Here is a 13,176-nt window from a genome sequence, read left to right as displayed (position 1 = left end):
AAATGCAAATATATATTCAAATTTGTCAAAAAAAAAAAAAACAAAAAAACCAAACGAATAATTAACAAACTACTTAATATGATTTACATATACGTACACGCCTTGAAAATATATATGTATATATAGCAGTATATATACATATCTATGTATCTACATCTATATATTCATGAATATTATTGTTATTGTTGTTATCTATATATATACATATCTATTACGATTATATTACTCACACACATTGCTAAATTGTTCGCATATATAATCCCCCGACAAACCAAAGCCAAAACCAAAAAGAAACCAAACCGAATTTAAACTTAAATAAAATATTAGTCTAACCAACCAAGTCAAACAATATTTAAAATATCTAAAGTGCCAAAAGTTGTTAACATAAATGTTATTTGTGTACGTCGTACTATGTTTACTAATTCCAACAACTTTGCTAAGTACTTACTAACTTAACTTAACTTAACTAAACCAAACCAAACTAAACCAAATCAATTCTAATTCCAACTCGTTCTCTCTGTCCCGCCCTCTCTTCTCAACTCGTTACGAAGTTACGATATCAAATACAAAATATATATCAATATATATCGAAGCAGTTCTTAGTTGATCATACTATTTTCTGTTGGCTCTATCTCTCTCTCTATATATATATCTCTCTCTATCGTATCTCTATCACTATCTGCCTATCGCCTTCTATGTTCATTTTGAAAAATCAATCAATCTCTTTTTGGTTCGCTTCTTATTCAAGTCAATTCAGATCAACAATAAAAAAAAAGTACAGAGCTAGCCAGAAGAGCTAGTAAACTCGACACAAGTTAGGGAACCTTTTAAATGCTATCGTTATCTATGTGTACTTCCGATCTATACTCCCTCCACTTCCGTTTCCGCTTTCTCTTCAATTTCTTCCACTGAACCTCATCGATATTGATGATCGCTCAACTTCCCTTCAATATATATAAATACATATATACTCTCCAGTATTCCCAGAACTGAATCGGTGCGGCGTTTGATGATGCAATAGAGCTCACACACTTTTCTTCCATTCGAACCGAATTCGAACGAATGAATGAATATATCCTTTAAAAATTCCGCCTTCAAATTGAAATTCCTTCTATTGCATCAGAGCCCAGCCAAGAGCAGTTCCTTCTGTAATTATTCAAACTTAAGAAAACCCTCAAATATATATATATACCATTATATTTATACAATATATATGTGAATATCCGAAATATATGATAACTGTTATGTATTGCAGTACACCTTGCTTGTACTCCTTTCGCTTCGTTCGTTCGTTCAAAACCGCCACTCCCTCAATTTCAACCCATACGTAATTACAAAAGATACTTATGAGACAGATTTCAATACAAGTGAGTTTGGGATAATACTTGTGAAATGTGAAAACGAAACCGCACATGAAAGAACACATTCTAGTGCAGATGGATAACAAAGGATGTCGTCCTCACAGACCCTCCGCAAGAAAGAAATCATTTAAAGAAAAGAAATCACAAGAACATGAAAAATGAAAATGAAAAAGAAAAGAAAGAAGTTTTTTGTCTTGTATTGTATGATTTGACTTTTTTGCTAACTGCTTTGATTTGTGTTTGATTTGGTTCTCTCACTATCACTCTCACTATATCGATATCACGTCCACCACCCACCCAAACTCACTCACTCACTCATCACTAGATTATCGATTATCGATTATCGCTTATCAATTATCGATTGCATCATTTCACCACCACCCACAATATAACGATATATTTTTTCACCCTCGGTTTGTCCATGAGTATTGTCACCATCTTGAAGCTCGTTCTCGTTATCGTTATCGTTATCGCTCGCTCCACCCGTCACACAGGATACGCTCAGTCATGACCGTCACGACCAGAAAACCACCCACAAGAATCCACTCCACACACGCTACTTTAACTTTCTTAGCTAATGTCTGTGCCACCCAACCACCAAAAAACCCCCATACTCCCCCCGAACTCACCTTCGATATACTATACTATACTATATACTATACTATTTGACCCACACATGTTTCTCGGAATGATATTTTTTGCTTGAGAACCTTTTTGAGAACTCAAACTGTGATAACTAATAACTGAATAAATAATGATATTACTGATCGATCGATTGCCTATGCCTTTGTGTGGTATTTTGCAAAAATATCATTTCGTTGAGATCCGCTTACTTAGTTTGTTTGTTGAAATGGGTCGCGGATTCGTTTGCTTACAGATACAGATACTGTCGTCCACTGTCCACATGGAATGCACTCTCTCTCCCCACCAAACAAACAACGAATGAACTATGTTTTAACTAAACTAAAACTTAACTAAAACAATGCTCGAAGCCCGGCCATGTTGTGTAGAGTTGTGTTCTCTGCGAGAAGGTTCAGCCAAAAAATATCATTTAGTCTAAAAATCCCGAAGCTTTTATCCCATCCCAGTTCCCCCTATCTTAAGCTCAGTTTATATCTCAACCTGAATCCGAAACGAAGACACTTGGACCGAAATATCCGGACGATCGGCGAGAATCACCATAATGCCCAAAACAACAAAAAATTCACACGAGAACTGACCACAAAAATTTGACCAATAATATTTTGCAGGTGTCACTATACTACTGTCGCAAACAGTTTTCTCACTGCTGGTCGGCAATGTCATTACCAAGACCAGCGAGGCTGTACCGCTCTTAGGTATTCGCACTTCTGTAATAGTTTGTAACCTTGCGTTTTTTTTCATTTATCGATTTCGAGAAACAATCAAAAAAACAACCAAACAAACTAAATTTTAAATTCTTAGAGCCTTAAAACAACAACCAAAAACTTTTCTCTCTTTTAGCTGATAAATCAAATAAAATGATCAAACTCAAAATCAAAATCAAAACCAAAAAACGATTGTACAAAGTACTCATTAGACCTAACGAAAGTTTGCGCTAAAAATCAAAGTGAATCTTGTAAAAAATTAAAACCAAAACTAGAGCGACTAAAGTAGGTAAACGAATGTTAAGCGATGCAGAGCATGATCCAGCTCAAAACTGGTTAAACACGAGATGCGGATAATGGAAAATGTACCAACAGTATCTTTGGAACCAACCCCGAACTCCAACCCGAACTAACCCCAAACCGAAACCCACCGAAATAACCTCTGCTTCTTTAGACTTTGGCTGAACCTCTCTGTGACTCTGAGACAATCTCTCCAACTAACACGATAGCCACACTCGAGACTCTTAACCCGATTACTTCCGAGTGCCGGAAATGAGTTGTACATATTATTTAATTCTTCGCTTTAGGTAATGCAACACGCACACACACTCTCTCACACACCCAAAGCCCAAGTATCAAAAGCCGACTCGAAACAATGAACTAATTAAACGATTCTTAAACATCAAGCATTAAATTATTCAGAGAGCATACAGTAAATAGCAGAAGCGCTAAATCAATGGCAAAACACATAATCCGTTTGCCAGAGCAATTAAAAAATATCGATTCCCCGGCATCCAAACTCTAGAAAACATGAAAATTAACTACTAACCCCATTGCCTCAGAACCCACAACAACCCCAACATTGCTTGCTCTTAGAACTTTATTATTATAGAGTAGTTAAAAAGCCAGGGACAATCGAGAGGACAGGTGTCTGAAATGGGCTGTTAATAAATCAACTTTTATACATAAATATAAATTCAATTTCGTTATTAATTTAATGTCGATAATGTATTTATAACATTTTATTTTTTCGCATTAAATTAATTAAAATGTAAAGGGGCAACTAGGTCATTCCTGGAACACGTTTAGAGATGTTTACTTATTTTTAAATTTAATGTCCAATATGATATATCAGTACACATATTGCACTCAATATCCTAATGAAATTGTCGAAAACTTCGATATATTAAATTTAACGTAAAGTATCTTTATAATCTAAAATATCGGAAAATTATTTTCAAATGTGTGTAAAGTAATTCGATTTATACAATCTTAAGTCGCTCCAACACATTTTGTAACATTTTCTAAATAAGAGACATAACTTTCTTCCATCTTATATGAATTTTAAAATCTAAAATACATATTTGTTATATAACTTTTGAAAAACTTGCAATATAGCAACGCTAATACTAATTTCCAAAGGACAGCCCCATGTTACAACGACATCCTTCGCTTGACTGTCCTGTGGCCCTATTTTGTAACCAAAAATGTTATAGTCGAACCCCGTTGCATGAAACCAATAAGATATATAAAAGCAATCGACACTAAACTGCATGTCGGAGAATGAAACCTAAGGCTTTCGAATAAACATCAAAAGTAGTGGCTTTCGGTAGACGTAACAACAGCATCCGTAACGTAGAGTGAAGTAACGTAGTCACAGCATTGTAATCACACAGTAAAGTTGATCACGCTACTTTCTCTAACCGTAACGCTAACCAAAAGTCGTTCATGAAATGAAGCTAAACCTAAAGTAATGTTGTACGTTTTTTTGTAAATTATGATTTCGAGCTTTCGTTCTTAGTGTTTCGATGAGACTACAGGACCCCCGAGCAACACTCTAATATGCGATTTTTCTCTGCTCTCTCTCTGTTTGCCCCGCAAAATCCTGTAATCCTGAATCCCGATTCCTGCCGCAACCAATCCAGGCACCTACTTCAACTGCATCATGTTCATGGTCGCATCGTCGGTGGTGCTGACAGTTGTGGTGCTCAACTACCATCATCGCACAGCGGACATCCACGAGATGCCACCGTGGGTGAGTCCAGCAAATCCGATTGAGGCATCTCCCGAAGCCACCTTCTGACCTTTTTTTTTTGTCTCTGTGTGTGTGTGTATCGGTTTTTTCACCAGATCAAATCCGTTTTCCTACAATGGCTGCCCTGGATCTTGCGGATGGGGCGACCCGGCCGCAAGATCACACGCAAAACAATACTACTAAGCAATCGCATGAAGGAGTTGGAGCTGAAGGAGCGCTCCTCCAAGTCCCTGCTAGCCAATGTCCTCGACATCGACGATGACTTTCGGCACACAATATCGGGCTCCCAGACGGCCATCGGTTCGTCGGCGTAAGTGTAACCAGCTGTCCGGCTTGGTAGCCATCGGAGCAACCCATGTAACCTATTTCCCCCCCAAATCTCCATGCACCCAATGCAGTAGCTTTGGCCGGCCCACAACGGTGGAGGAGCACCACACGGCCATCGGCTGCAATCACAAAGATCTTCACTTAATTCTCAAAGAATTGCAATTTATTACGGCGCGCATGCGCAAAGCTGACGACGAAGCGGAATTGATTAGCGATTGGAAGTTCGCGGCAATGGTTGTGGATAGGTGAGTTCTCCCCGTTCCCATCGACATGTATTAACCACTACCATGCTGCATAACACTTGCTACATCAATTCGCGGATCGAACAAACTGCTTCCTGTGGCAGCTATACATATCGTGTTGGAAACCTGTTAAAATGTTGCACCTTTTTATATAGAAAAAGAGGCATTATTTTCATTTCCGTTTTGAAAAGAAAACTGATCAGATGAGATTAGTATATATAGTAGCATGTATTATAGCTGCCATAAGAATCACAACACATAATGAGCATAACTTTGAGATTTTTGAGGATAAATGGGAGAAAAGGAAAACCAGGTTTACCTACGGTATATAGATCGTTTATATACGATTAATTTCCTTATCAAATACAGTAGATATCCCTTTTACGTGCACTTTTTTTATTGTATCTTTTATTAAATCCTTGCAAGGTACTATACCACCTGCAAGAGTATATAAATTTCCTTTTTTATTTTTAATCTTCTTTTATATAAGTTATATTTAATCTAAAATACTAGATTTTTGTTTCTTGAATATTATATATATTATTTATATTATATTACCAGTTTCTCTCGAAATATACATACAATTCGTAGTTATATATTTCTAAGGAAACTTATATATAATTTTTTGTAGACAACCCTTTTTAATATTATTATTTAATAGCCTAGAATTTTGTTGGTAATAACCACCTGTAGCCGTTCTCTAAATAATGTAACTAATCAAAAGCTTAGCTCTCCAAAAACCCTGATTCCCTCTAAAGTTAACATTTGATGGACGTAATGAAGGTGACCCAAATCCGTCCAGATTATACTCTTCCATCCGATATTAGCCACGCCATTATGTACTGCCAGGATGTGTACTCCCGATTTTGGTGTGAACTTATAGAATCTGAGCCAGCGGCTGGCATTGCCGCCTCGCCTGGCAAGTCAAACAATTAGGCTCGGCAAACGCTCAGCCTGCCACAGGACTTCCGGCGGAATGAACCCACACAATCACACACTCACACTCACACTCACACCCATACTCATACTCTCATCAACCATATACACGTGACGCAAATATTGAAAGATGGCCGACTCGCCGTGCGGCCGCCATTTTGTTTGGAGGAAGTGCTCCTGCCGATTTCGCCTGCCATCATCATCAACGCTCTGCTTGCTCTTCTACTCCACAGGTTTTGTTTAATTGTTTTCACGCTCTTTACGATTATTGCAACGGTAACCGTGCTGCTCTCGGCTCCGCACATAATCGTGCAATAAGGACGCTCGAATTAGACAATTAAGCTACAGGATACGGAAACGCCCACGCGCACACACACACGGAGTGTGTGCCGCTGCGGCTGCGGGAGGATGCCTAGTTAAGTTCTTTTTCAAAAACCAAAAACTAGCGAAGCTGCTTCGATACAAAGCAAAAAAATACAAAAGAAAAAAAACAAACCAAAAGGATAATACAAATAAAAAAAATTGTTAATTACATTTTTAAGTAAAAACAAAGAAGAGAAAAACAATTCGCAAGAAAAGAAACGAGACAAAAAATCATGTACTAAACCAGAAAATATTTTATGGAGAAACCAAACAAAAAAGCAAAAATTACTGCCGTACAAGAACCGAAAAAAGTGTTAAGTAAGCTACACACATACACACGCACACACACACACAGACACAAAATTATAAGAGTTAAGCAAACAAGAAGAATTGAGGCAAAAATTTGCATAGGAATAGCCAAAGAAGGAGCAGGAGGAAAAGGACGAGCAGAACAACAAAGATACTTCGCGGGACAGGACACACACAAAGGTTACAAGATGTGTATACTCATGCAGACACATACGTCTATGTAATTGTATGTACAATAACAGAGTTATAAGTTAATTAATATGCTGAGTTGTTATAATTTATGTAAGATGAACAACAGACGACACACAGGCACACACGCATACACCTAAGATATATGATATATAAGAGATTGTTCCTATGAGACATTAGATATGTATTTAAAATGGCAAAACACATACACACACTTACACACACGAAGACACACGCACACACCGAAGCACTTAATTGACAAATGCAAAAACAAGGGAAAGAAACCATTTATTTGTAGGAGAGTGTGATGGCAGCAGGAGAAGAAGCAGGACGTACGAACGAATCCTTTTCGTTGTCTGAATTTTTTAGTCCTACTTTCCCTTTTTGCGTTTTCATCTTGGGATCACGTGGACCAACAATATTTTGTTTGATTTCCTTCATTCAAATTTGCAAACAAAATATGATCCCAATGAAGAAATTTCAATTAAATAGTAACTTATCTGTACTCTCTCGGTTGAATCTGATGCATTGCTTTCCGAATATAAACTCTTTGCTTCCGTTTTTTGATTGCGATTAAGTTTGTTTTGGAACGCGTTTCAAGAGAGAGTCTCACGAAGGAGGATAGCAAATTGTAAATGGTAACAAACTGACACATAATAATGGATATTAACAAAGGTCTATATATACATACATATATATATATATATATATATATACATATATATATATTCATAGTGAATTGAATTAATTTTTAAAACAAAAGACGCATTCACGAACCCACTGGGATGGGACGTATGTATGTATGTATGTTCGTTGAACATCATGTTTTTAGAAAATTTATTGTTGAAATATTGTAGCAAATCAGATTAAGCAGAATGACAGAATGACGAAGAAACCGAGTTATAGTCACCAATTAATTAGTCAAAGTAATATAATAAAATGGTAACGGAACCCAAATCGAAGCAGATGCAAGCTCTATCAATACAAGATGAACAGGTGTATATATATTTTATGACACATATATCACCGCATATATACATACACAAATATATACGAGTATATTTTTAATAAAAACAATACGGAAACGAGCAAAACTAAGGACACTAAGCAGAGGCATAGGCATAATAGCAGCAGTAGCAGCGCAGGAACAGGACCCTATGAAACCACTAACTAAGCCAACTAACCAAGCAACAAACCAACCAAGCAAACACTCGAAATCATAAGGAGAAACCAATCAAGAAAACCAATCACAATTTTGTTGGAAATTTCGCATAGTTTTCAGATGAGTTGTCTATCTATCTATCTATATATGTCTGTGTCCCGCCCCCGTTGTTGTATTCCTAGAAACGAGCTTCGATTTTTGTCTACCTTGTGTACTCTGCTCTCTCTCCCCTCACACAAAAGCAAACAGTGATATTTACGGTACAGCCCCCCAGGACCCAGGACGAACTCTAACTCGAAACTCGAACACTCTTTCCGGAACCCACCTAAGAAAACCTTTTAACGTGAATGTTTTTTCTACACACAAAACCAAAATCAATGATAAACCTACCTCCTTGTTGAATGAGAAGAAATAAGGTCGAGCCGCGAGCCAGACTTTGATCAGACGAAGAAGCATAAGCAACACTGCCGAGTTAATCGCACTCCTTTGTCTTCCCGAGTCACCACCCCACGACCCATTATATGTTGTCCTGCCCGGAGAATTTCTAACAGAATTGTGTGTGTGTGACCAACACTTTTGATAGCCAGACATCAAGTTTACTTAACTGGAGGAGTCAGAAAGATCAGATCGACCCATAAAGGCTAAAGCTAAAGCTAAAGCTACACCCGCTGTCAGAAGAATACCCAATCGAGTGCTGAATCTGAGCGTTATATAGGATGTGTGTATACACTCACTTTGTATGTTTTATTTGCATTTACATTTACATTTAGATTTGATATGAGAGGACTTTTACTTACGCCCAGAGCCATGCGATGCGATGCGTAATCCTACCGATAACTGCTCTGTCCCCCATGAGGTTGTTGTTTATCGATCGATTGTTGGTTAAAATTTAATATCGAAATCCGATTCAAGTCGCAATAAGGAAATTGAAATTTAAAAAATGAGAATTCGAATCAGAATCGGAATCAGAATCAGAATGGATTGAGATGGAGATGAGGAAGGTGTGGTGTGCATTTTAAGTATAATTTTTTTATAATTAATTTAGTGCTAATCTTTGAGCAGCTAGGCGCATAATTAGAACTATGTATATGTGTATGGATGTCTTTTTGATAAAAAGAAGCTATTTTAAAAAGCAAACCATTTTCTACACTCTTTAAAAGATTGAACTCTACATGTACGAGATTATGTATAATACAACTAATAATAATATAGCATTAACTAGGCAATTATAAAAAATGAGGTGACCCGGAGACGGAACCATAAACTAAGCGTCCTACATTAGGAGAGGGCATCCGATGACGCGATTACCCGACGAGAGGACGTGGCAAAAAACTAAAACGATAAACGAATTTAAAATGAATTAAAAAGAAATGAATGAAAAAATGGAATTACCGCGAAACCAAACTCGTAGTAAATGAAAAGGCTTTTTCATTTGAAAACTCTACTACTCACTTACTACTTACTTACTTTGCAAGTAAAAACTAATTTCCTCTGATCAGAGTTACACGCAATCGCGAAATGCAAAAGCTAATTACGAAAAAAAATAAAAGAAAACGGTTGGTACACCCCAAACAACACACACTCACAAACAGACACGAAAGCATTCGAATTGTTCGTATTACAAAAGAAAATAAAGAAATCAGCAAACCCAAGAGTTCAGATTTTCGTTTCAATCTCCACACTCCGCATGTTCAGAGCTCAGCAATAAGTAGCCCATTCGAGACGACACACACTTTTTTAAACAAGGCAAATATATTTAAAATTAGCATTTAACTAAAAACGACAACAAGAACTTAGGCTATAAACTGCAAATGTTAAGCACTAAACTCACCCGAAGCCAGCCCCGAATCCAATTCCAAGCCCCCCCCACCTGAGCCCCGAGTCTAACTACCAAATCAATTTAAATAGCTAATTGCATAATAACTAAACAGTTACCACAATTTCGAATGCCAAACGCGAAAACACATAAAAAATAAAAATAAAAAACATTAAATCTTCCCAATAGTTATGCATGTAAAAAATGGCAAAAACAGAAACCAAAAGAATTAGCAAAAAGTCTGTTGTCGATAAGTATTATTGGCAGACAAATAACTTTCGTCACATTGACGATAATAATTAATTGTAAGCGAAAAACAAAGGAATTAAATGATTTAAATAATAAACAAATTAATATTAAAAATCGAGAGACATGATTGCAACAAAAACACAAAAACTGAATAAAAATTTATTTTGAAAGGAGAATTCAACGAGTTGATTTATTTGTTTTCTTATAGAGAAATGGAATTTGAACTTTCCGCACACTTATCGATATGTTTCGATTGTTTGACGAATATGCCGTCTATTTTTAGTGTGACTCTGTGGCACTTAGAACTTGTGCATGTTTTTTAGTATTTTCTTTTACAGGGAATTCAAAGAAAACAAAAGTTGGTCACACTGTCAGCTATTTGTTAGTAAAAATTTGATCTGGTTTATTTTATTTTCAATGGACTTGCGAAAACTGTGCAGAATTTGCTTTGTAGACAGCACGGAGGTGGACATCACAGAGCACAGGGCCAGCGCGAGCCCCGAGCATACCATTCTCGAGCTAATACAGACGATGTACGCTCAGGTTTGTCAATAAGTTCATATACAAATGTGACGATCTTACCCAATTTACGAATCTTCCACAGAACGTAGACCTAAATCTCACGGAGGAGCTGCCCATGATATGCACTCGCTGCCTGGACGAGTGTCTTCAACAGTATGCATTCTTTTGGAAGCTCAAGATTGCCAATCAGCAGCTCCAGCAGTTGTACGAAGAAGCGCAACAGGAAGCTTGCGAGGAGGAAGAAAATGTCAGTGAAGACTTAGTTCGCCAGCCAGAGGTGGAATCTCAGTTCTGGGAGGATACGGACTCAGAGATTATTGTATTAGAACCCGAAAAACCGCCGAAAGAACCAGAGCCGGCAGTTAGTAGCGAGATTCGCGCGAAGCCCTCACAAAGGTTGGCCAACCATGACTCGCTGATTGTATCCGAGTTCCTGCCCGCCACCACGGCTCCACCACGCTTGGATCTGCCAGATTCCCACATGCAGCAGCTGGCCCCGCCCCCCTACGAAATGCGCACCGTAGACTATGCGGCCGTGGAGCTAAAACACTACAACCTGGATGAGTACAACGAGGCCAATCGGCTGCTGGATGCTGAGCCGAGTGGCAGCCACGCCATCTACAAGTGTCAGTACTGTCCGCTGGCCTACACCTCGCCCCAGTACCTAAAGACCCATGTTCGCAACTCGCACGTATGCAAATACTGCACCTCGGCCTTTGCCAAGGTGCGCGAGCTCAACGAGCACATCCGCCGCAAACACTCGCAGCACCAGTGCGTCGTCTGTTCCAATAGCTTCAGCACCAGCAGCAACCTCAGGGCTCACCTGAAGAAGATCCATGGCGTACAGCTGCCCGCCCAGGTGGCACTCCTCGACTACAAGCCAGCCACTGCAGAGCAGGGCAATTCTCCCAAATAATAAAGTCATTTTATTAATTTAGATGATAGTTTTTATTTCCCAAAATAGTTTAGACTTGTCGCGCACAGGATCACCCTTCTGCTGGTCCTCTCCAGTGATGTACATGGGAGTGAACTCTCTGTAGGCTATGCAGACGCGACGCTCCTGTACGTCCTCGCGAAGCACGGAATGCTCAAATTGATACCTCGCTGGGCCGTACAGAACAATTAGGGAAAGGCTATAAAAACAAGGTGAGTGATTTGAGGAAGTTTCCAAAAAGTTGTTCAATCGGTGTACTTACTTGGGCATGGGTATCCGCAGAACTTTTCCCTGGTACCTAACCAACTGCTCCTCCTCGAGTAGTGGCGCTCGCAGCTCGTCTTCGTATTGAGGCACCAAGTCCAGGTTGTACTTGCCCGTCTGTTGAACTTCATAGGGCGTGAGGGTGAGAACGGCATCGCCGAGGCAATTGACTGTAACCACTCGCTCGCCCCAGATCCAGCAGTCATCCACGTGCGGATCTATGCTCGCTCCCTTACTGGGATCATACTCCAGGGAGCACTGTTCGATGGTCTGGAAGCGCTGCAATAAAGGCACCTCCTCGAATCGCCGCTGCACATACTCCGTGCTGCGGGGGAATCCCGCGAAGGAGCCCAAACGCAGTTTACGCTTCTTGAAGTTCGTTTTGGGTCCAAAGTTCTGCTTGCGCCGCCCGCTCTGCGAAATATCCCAGGGTAACGCGTCGAGGTCGGCCATGAGCTGAGCGCCCTCTTGGGCGCTAAGAAATTGCTCCTGCACTAGGATTCCTGGCAGGGGAAGGCCCTCCTCCTTTTTGTGCTTCTCGTGCATTTCCTGAACCCTCACCGTGTCCCATCCCGGCTGCAAAAGTTCGCATTGGACGCAGTACGACCAGGATTCTAGTTGCTGGAACTCCACCTGGAGCGAGGGCTTGGTTATCTGGAAATCCGCCTCACAGCTCAGGCAGGTTCGCACGCCTTTGCATCCGCAGGGTCGAATTGTATTCATTTTATAAATTCGCAAATAGTAATAATAAAAACGTTTTCAGCAACAGCTGATAGTATGACCGTTTAAGTAGAAAAAAACCAGCCGACACAAGCGCAATACGACTTTAAAAACTTCTAAATGGAAAATTGTTTCGAACTCGAAGATCTTCACCCGAAAGTAGCGAAGACTCAAACCACATAGAACATTATGTATTTTATGTTTTGTTCTAAAATTTTTTGTTGTTTTTGTTGGCAAAAATATGTCTTAATTTAAAACACCTTCAGTATAAATTAAGCCTTAACTGGTTTTCATGCACCAAATGCAAATAAGACAGCAGATGGAGGATAACCTTGGACTTTCCATCAGAGTTTCGAACCTGATTTTAGTCTGGAGGTAAGCGTATATTTCAACCACAATTA

General features: G+C 39.1%; 3 protein-coding genes across 16 annotated transcripts in view; 2 read left to right on the top strand and 1 right to left on the bottom strand.

The window, feature by feature from the left end:
* nAChRalpha6 (nicotinic acetylcholine receptor alpha6) overlaps positions 1–10,511 on the top strand; it is a 106,909-nt gene extending 96,398 nt beyond the window's left edge. For 13 of the 14 annotated variants that reach the window (XM_086830742.1, XM_086830741.1, XM_086830748.1 and 10 more), the window contains 4 exons: positions 4,633–4,742; positions 4,838–5,052; positions 5,141–5,314; positions 6,481–10,511. In XM_086830742.1, the coding sequence (XP_086686868.1) occupies positions 4,633–4,742; positions 4,838–5,052; positions 5,141–5,314; positions 6,481–6,565 (584 nt within the window). In that variant the 3' untranslated portion in view covers positions 6,566–10,511. The remainder of the gene's footprint in view (positions 1–4,632; positions 4,743–4,837; positions 5,053–5,140; positions 5,315–6,480) is intronic. The other variant, XM_086830751.1, reaches the window with a different exon arrangement.
* Positions 10,482–11,794, top strand: LOC110183447 (uncharacterized). The gene is made up of 2 exons (XM_020951727.2): positions 10,482–10,878; positions 10,940–11,794. Exons 1-2 carry the CDS (start codon positions 10,648–10,650, stop codon positions 11,771–11,773), a joined length of 1,065 nt encoding a protein of 354 aa, XP_020807386.2. The 5' UTR covers positions 10,482–10,647; the 3' UTR covers positions 11,774–11,794.
* Positions 11,782–12,890, bottom strand: LOC110183448 (alpha-ketoglutarate-dependent dioxygenase alkB homolog 4). The gene is made up of 2 exons (XM_020951728.2): positions 12,054–12,890; positions 11,782–11,990 (listed from the first exon to the last, which is right to left on the bottom strand). The coding sequence occupies exons 1-2, from the start codon at positions 12,776–12,778 to the stop codon at positions 11,792–11,794; spliced, it is 924 nt and encodes a 307-aa protein (XP_020807387.2). The 5' UTR covers positions 12,779–12,890; the 3' UTR covers positions 11,782–11,791.
* Positions 12,891–13,176: the final 286 nt, after the last annotated feature.

This window comes from Drosophila serrata, unplaced genomic scaffold (genome assembly GCF_035046125.1).
Source record: "Drosophila serrata isolate PLE 108 unplaced genomic scaffold, ASM3504612v1 contig_240, whole genome shotgun sequence".
Taxonomy (NCBI): Eukaryota; Metazoa; Arthropoda; class Insecta; order Diptera; family Drosophilidae; genus Drosophila; species Drosophila serrata.
This window is presented reverse-complemented; position numbering and strand designations above follow the sequence as displayed.